The sequence below is a fragment of the Poecilia formosa genome, unplaced genomic scaffold, assembly GCF_000485575.1.
Source record: "Poecilia formosa unplaced genomic scaffold, Poecilia_formosa-5.1.2 Scaffold878, whole genome shotgun sequence".
Classification (NCBI taxonomy): domain Eukaryota; kingdom Metazoa; phylum Chordata; class Actinopteri; order Cyprinodontiformes; family Poeciliidae; genus Poecilia; species Poecilia formosa.
Window position 1 is genome coordinate 63,629 of NW_006800817.1, and position 6,741 is coordinate 70,369.

Here is a 6,741-nt window from a genome sequence, read left to right on the forward strand (position 1 = left end):
CAGCCTTTAGCGCTGCTAGCTCCACAGCCTTTAGCGCTGCTAGCTCCACAGCCTTTAGCGCTGCTAGCTCCACAGCCTTTAGCGCTGCTAGCTCCACAGCTTCTAGCGCTGCTAGCTCCACAGCCTTTAGCGCTGCTAGCTCTGCCCCTCTAGGCCGGTTGCAGCCATGATAACTTGCCAGTTCCAGAGGCATGGCCGGGCTGAACTGGGGGTCCGGTTCTCACTCATGTCAGACCTTCATCATCATTGTGGGACCTGTCAGGTGAAGCGCCCACCCAGGTGTGACTGGTCTTACCTGCAGATGGACGGAGGCTCCAGGTTTGGTCACCAAATCCAGGAAGTGATCGTGGAAGGCAGGATGCAGGACTTCCTGAGCATACGCCTCATAGGGGTCAAAGGCCAACTCCTGCCAATCAGAGGACAGATGTGCCAGCGGCAACCAGGTGAGCGGCTCCAGGTGAGCGGCTCCAGGTGAGCGGCTCCAGGTGAGCTCACCTCTGCCAGGTCCTCAAAGCAGCTGCCCACCAGTGGGTGGGGGCTGCCCTCGTCCGTCATCTCCACCGTGTCCTCCAGCAGGCCCAGCAGCTTCACCGTCACTTCCTGGATGTCCACCAGGCGGCCAAAGATGCTGTCCACGTCCTGGGGGACAGGGAACCGGGTCAGAACCGGAACCGGGTCAGAACCTGAACTGGAACCAGCAGAGCCGTACCTGTGTGGAGAAGAGGGTGGGGCAGGAGGCGAAGGGCTCCCTGAACACCTTGAGCAGCAGGTGCAGCTGCCTCAGGTACTGGTGTCCGTCAGCCAGGAAGCTCCGGACCAGGTCGCAGTATCGCTGCTCCTCATTGGCCGACGGCTCCTCGTCCAGCAGCGGGAACAGACCCATGTCCTCCTCGTCCTGGTGGAACATGTCCATCAGAACCTGCAAGGTCGCCTGGAGGTTAGACCGGCCCAAAACCCGACCCGATCTGACCCATTAAAACTTTGCTGCTCTCCTTTGTTGTAGCTGCTGTGTCGCTGTTTCCGAGTAACTGGGTCAAATGCCAGCACCGTCTAGTGACATCATCAGGGTAAGTCAAAGTACAAAACGCTCGGATTTCATTCGTCCTTTCAACACTGATTATGAATTCTGTTTTTTTATGAAAATTTAGTTTTAGGAAAAGCTTGTTGAGGTTTTACACCTGCGCCCTTCGTCACCAGAGATACAGCGGGGCAATGGTGGGTAACCATGGCAACAGGGGTCAGCTTGCAGATTTCCACCATGTTTACAGACCCCTCTGTATTTTATTAATCTTGGTTTTTAAATATTTTATCACTTTTGTGTGAATCTCTTCACTACATTCAGTGACTGTTCAGCTCTTCATCGTTTCTTCTGCCCAGAAACGCCGGAGTCATCGTCACTTCCTGTCTGAATGGATCATAAATAGTGAATATGGCTGCTGTCCTTCAGCATAACCAGCTCCGTCCTCTTCATCACTCCATCCAGGTTTGTCTTCTTCCTCCTAAACTGCTGAGAAATCGCTTCATCCTCCCTTCATCCTCCCTGACTCCTCAGTCCTTTATGTTCTTATCTAACCTTTGACCTTTGCAGCACATAAGCCCGACCCGACCACATAAGGTCTAAGGTTCAGCTGCTCACCTTGTCGGCGCACATCGCCACAGTGATGTCCTGCTTGGTGATGTCATCATGGCGGATGTTTCTGACGTAATTCCCCGCCAGCTTCAAGATGTCTGCCGAGATATACTCCAGAACGGCGACCATGTAGACGCAGACCTGATGGTCGAGTTTATAGCCCAGCACCTCCTGCAGGGGGAGGAGGAGGAGGATGAAGAAGAGGAGGATGAAGAAGAGGAGGATGAAGAGCAGCATACCTTGAGCAGGGGGTGGATCTTGTCGACAGGAAGTGCCAGCGGGTTCTTCCTTTTCTTCTTCTCGATGGCAGCCAGTGCGTCGGCGATCGCCCACTTATCGATGGGGTGAGGGAAACTCCTCTGGACCCGCTCCTGAAGAGAGACGGGTCAGAACCGGGGCCTGAACCAGAATCGGTCCTCTGGAGTCCAAGCTGGAGGTTCTGATGGTCCTCGGAAGGGTCAAAGGTCAACAGAACAGCCAGAGGTTCTGTATCTGACACGTTTTTTTGGGTCGCAGACTGATGTGTTTGCTGCCCCCTGCTGGCCGTCCCTTTACTCTGACCTTGGTCAACCTGAGCTGGACAGAAAGTTCTGCCAGGTTCTTGCTGAAGGAACCCAGCAGTGGGCCCAAACGTCTAATAGAACCCGGTCCAGCAGGTTTAAAGAGGTTCTGGAGAACCATTCACCTGCAGGGGCCATATTAGGCCCTGGACCCGGTGATGCTTGGTTCTGGTCCGGTTCTGGCTCAGGCCATCTGGCTATTCTGAACCAGTCCCAGTACCATCAGCTCCTAGCTCTGAACTGAACCTCTCTGGAGACCGGTTGCCATGGTAACAGCCAATCAGCTGCTCTGTGAAGTCTTGACGGTGACATCACAGCTGCAAGCTGCTGATTGGCTGATTGTCATCACCATCAGACAGGAAGACAGAGGGATTGGGCAGAGCCAGAGTGAGTGAATGAAAGGCCACACCCACTGCATGATGTCATCAGCTTTAGTTAAACCCACCATCTTACAGACAGGTGTGTGTGTGTGTGTGTGTGTGTGTGTGTGTGTGTGTGTGTGTGTGTGTGTGTGTGTGTCACCTCCACGTCCTGCACGGTGCGCGGCTGAGCCTGACACAGCATGCTGAGCAGTTGCAGGATCAGGTCCTCGATATACTGCAGCGCCTCCTGCTGGGACTTCAGGTTAGGATGCACCTGGTACAACACCTGCACGCACACACACACACACACACACACACACACGTTTGTTTGGCTTCCATTGGTTGTAGTTGCGGTTCATGGCTAACCAGACATGTTGCCTAACCTAATTCCCCCTCTGAGCCTGACCTCTGACCTCTGACCCAGCTTTGGTCCCCAGAAGGTTAGTAAATGCCGGAGCAACACAAACTTCCGGTGCTTCAAAGTCAGACTGGGAAGAACTCGCTCTGACCCGATTCATCTCGCCTCAGGAACTGGATCAGAACCACAAAGCTTGAACATGCTGTAGGATCAGAACTGGAACTGGGCTGGTTCTGGTCAGACAGATTTCCGTTTGGACCCGCTGGGTTCTGGTTCTAAAAGGAACTTGTTTCCTCTGGAGAGTCACCTGAACTCGCCTAGTTCCGCCATGACGGGCTTCATGTGGGCGGGGCCAGTTCCAACAGAGCTGCTTCCTGGTTGGTCCAGCTGCAGACCCAGAACCAGGCAGCACCAGATCACCTGAGGAACAGGTGACTGCTGCAGCTCTGAGGTTGTTCACTAATGAAAAGAGTCAGTGATTGGCTGGCTGGCGATGATGTCAGCAGGTGTGGAGCAAAGGTGAAACATCAGCATCAGCAGCGACCCTGATCAGGAGTCAGGAAGCCAAGGAGGAAATCTGACCGTCCAGGTTCTGACCCGGACCCAGAACCACCTGAAACCACAGCTGCTGGCTTCATGACCTCACTAACTACCTATGTGACATCATGCGGAGATGTGACATCACTGGTTGTCAAGGAAACCATTCACTGAACAGTCCGGGGAGCTGACTATGGTACAACCTGAGCGTTACCATGACAACAGAGGACGGGTCAGAACCTGGACCGAGTTGGACAAGAACTCCAGGATGTTGGACCTGATCTGCTTCTGGTCCTATCGTCTCCCTGACTGAACCGGGTCAGAGCGGTTCGGTTCGGTGGTACCTTCTCCAGGGCCGGAACCAGCAGGCCTCTCCACTTTCCGGCGTTGTCCTCGCTGAAGAAGTCGTACTGCGGCTGGGCGGCCTGCATGTCTGCGGCCCGGGCCGGCAGCTGGAGCCCCGCGGCGGGCCGGACCGGCACGGCAGGCCGGGCTACATGAAGCGAGCCCCGGATCCGGCGGGGCCGGGACGATCCTCCGAAGCGGACCCGGTCCCCGCCATCATCCTTGGCCGTCCCGCGGAGGCTTGGCTGGAAGTTAGCTTCGCGGTCTGCAGCTGGGAGTCGCTTCGTTGGTTCGGTTCGGGTCAGCGGGAGGAGGACATGGTGCCGTTAGCCTGTTAGCTGCGGAGCTGCTAGCGGCGGGGATCCCCTGGTTCTCCGGGAAGGCGGCCCGCAACTGCCGGTGTCTGCCTCTCTGGACCGTAGCGGAGACTCTGGGAGCAGCTGGGCCGGTTCGGTGGACTCGGCTCGGTACCGTCGGGTCTCATAGACGTGGCTCCGATCATGCAGTTCCTGCTCTGGGTGTGAAAGCCTGACCGGGTCTGGGTCTGGTTGCGGGGCCCGGCGAACGGACACTCGCCGACCAAACGGCGGCGGTTGTTGTCACTTTGGCGGTGCCGTACACGGTGCTCACCTGCGCATGCGCTGTCTGCAGATCACTGACGTATATTAGCGGGGTCTCTGATGAAGGGAGCGCGCGGCCGGCCGCGGTACTGCAGTGAGGCCAAGCTGCGGGTCGGAAGCCATGCTTCGTTTGGTACCGAGCTGCGGGTCAGCTCCCAGTTTTCATCCCTGATTCGGTGTTAAATACTGATTACCAGTAAAGTTTTAGGGTCTAAATGTTTAATTTCAGACCTGCTCTCTCTTGTCTTCACTCTCTAGGCCAGCGCTGACAAACTGCTGCTGATTTTAGAATATACCGAGGTTATGGGGATTCTCCAAGGATTTAAATCTTCCCCTTTAGTCTCTACAGGACAACATGGGCCAGTTTTGGCCCCCAGGCCTTGAGTTTAAGTGCTACCTTGGAGTTCAGTGGATTCCTCCTTAGATCTTCATCAGACTGGAACAATCTGACCCATGGTCAGTATCACAGGCCTCACAGGTTAATTTGATGGAGGTCTCCATCAGGTCTCCATCAGGTCTCCATCAGGTCTCCATCAGCCCTCCATCAGGTCTCCATCAGGTCTCCATCAGGTCTCCATCAGGTCTCCATCAGCCCTCCATCAGGTCTCCATCAGCCCTCCATCAGGTCTCCATCAGCCCTCCATCAGGTCTCCATCAGGTCTCCATCAGCCCTCCATCAGGTCTCCATCAGGTCTCCCTGGATGTAGCAGATGTTTCACCGGTTCTCCTGTCTGCGGTTTGGTTTCCGCAGCAGAGAGGAAGAGTCGGTGCTCATCATCCTCCTCACAGCAGCTTCTAGAAACCACGTTTCTCTGAAATCACACTGACTGACTTCACATCTGCAGGCCCACTGGGGAAACAACCTGACCTTCTGCAATGCCACCACAAGCAACTGGAAGAGGCAAAAGCAATGTGACACGCAGGCCCAGAAGAACTGGGTCAGTCAGAGGGCATCTGAAGGTCAAAGGCAGTTACTCACATTTTAGCTGTAAGAAACAAAGACAAGAAGCCACATGGAGGCGTTACATCGTTTATTTACAGTTAAATCTCAGAATGACATCAGCAGATACAGAGGCAACTCCAGAACCCAGCGGGGGGCAGCAGAACCCAGAGGGGGGCAGCAGAACCCAGCGGGGGGCAGCAGAACCCAGAGGGGGGCAGCAGAACCCAGAGGGGGGCAGCAGAACCCAGCGGGGGTTCTCGAGGTGTTATTAGCACAAGGTTCTGTAAGGGATCGGTTGCGGCTGACGTTAACAGGTCAGAGTCTCTGGGCAACGAGGACAGAAACCTGGACGGCTCTGACAGACTTGAGGCATCTGGTTCTGATCCAGGACTTCCTGACCCAGCTCCACAGGTACAGAACTGGAGGGGTATACCGGGTTCTGATGAAGTTCCATCTGGGAAGCAGCTGGATCTAGACTCGGGTTCTGGAGCGGGTTCTACCATAGATCAGGCAGAACCAGGGTGGTCAGTGGAATGGACCTGGTTCTGTTTTTTCTGACCCATAAACTCTCTGACCTTGAAACTGGTTCGGTCCAGTTGGTCCCGTCCAGTTTGTGGCTCAGTAGCTGAATGATCAGAACTATCAGAACACAGCTCCACAATAATACAGGATCAGAACATTTACAGTATTTACATCCAGGCTGTGGTCCAAAGTTCACAGAGCCAATCTCTGGGCTTCTCCAACCAGAACCAACCAACCCATTGATCCGGTTAGGTCCAGTTAGGTCCTTCAGGTCGGACTGATGGAACCGGACCCGAGCAGCAGAATTCTGGACAGGAGCAGCTGAGTTTCAGTTCTGTTCTGCAGGTCCGGTTCTTAAGCAATCAATGGCCCGGTTCGTCCTACAGACTGAAACTTCTGAGCGCGCTCATTGGGGCGTTTGTGTCATCCAATCAGATGATCACTTGCAGTCACTGACCTCACCTGGTGCAGAAACACCTGGAATCCATAAATTTATCAAGCTGAGAGATGAGTCGTGTTAACAAGTCCAGAGACGTTAACAAGTTGAGTTAACAAGTCCAGTTAACTAGTCCAGAGACGTTAACAAGTCGAGTTAACAAGTCCAGTTAACGAGTCCAGAGACGTTAACAAGTCGAGTTAACAAGTCCAGTTAACGAGTCCAGAGACGTTAACAAGTCGAGTTAACAAGTCGAGTTAACGAGTCCAGAGACGTTAACAAGTCGAGTTAACAAGTCCAGAGACGTTAACAAGTCAAGTTAACAAGTCAAGTTAACAAGTCCAGTTAACGAGTCCAGAGACGTTAACAAGTCGAGTTAACAAGTCCAGAGACGTTAACAAGTCAAGTTAACAAGTCAAGTTAACAAG

The 6,741-nt window shown here is 54.1% G+C and overlaps 1 protein-coding gene and 1 long non-coding RNA gene across 3 annotated transcripts in view; one reads left to right on the forward strand and one right to left on the reverse strand.

Moving 5' to 3' along the window:
- The window catches only part of sos1 (son of sevenless homolog 1 (Drosophila)), a 27,613-nt gene extending 23,165 nt beyond the window's left edge, over window positions 1-4,448 (reverse strand). For both annotated transcript variants that reach the window (XM_007543688.2, XM_007543687.2), the window contains exons 1-7: window positions 3,792-4,448; window positions 2,713-2,838; window positions 1,870-2,001; window positions 1,637-1,801; window positions 710-919; window positions 496-639; window positions 296-406 (exon numbers count right to left, since the gene is read on the reverse strand). In XM_007543688.2, the coding sequence (XP_007543750.1) occupies window positions 296-406; window positions 496-639; window positions 710-919; window positions 1,637-1,801; window positions 1,870-2,001; window positions 2,713-2,838; window positions 3,792-3,878 (975 nt within the window). In that variant the 5' untranslated portion in view covers window positions 3,879-4,448. The remainder of the gene's footprint in view (window positions 1-295; window positions 407-495; window positions 640-709; window positions 920-1,636; window positions 1,802-1,869; window positions 2,002-2,712; window positions 2,839-3,791) is intronic.
- Window positions 4,449-5,384: 936 nt separating this feature from the next.
- LOC107834975 (uncharacterized) lies at window positions 5,385-6,648 on the forward strand. Its single transcript, XR_001660799.1, has 2 exons — window positions 5,385-6,499; window positions 6,558-6,648. It is a non-coding gene; the product is annotated as an uncharacterized LOC107834975 (long non-coding RNA).
- The last annotated feature ends 93 nt before the right edge of the window (window positions 6,649-6,741 follow it).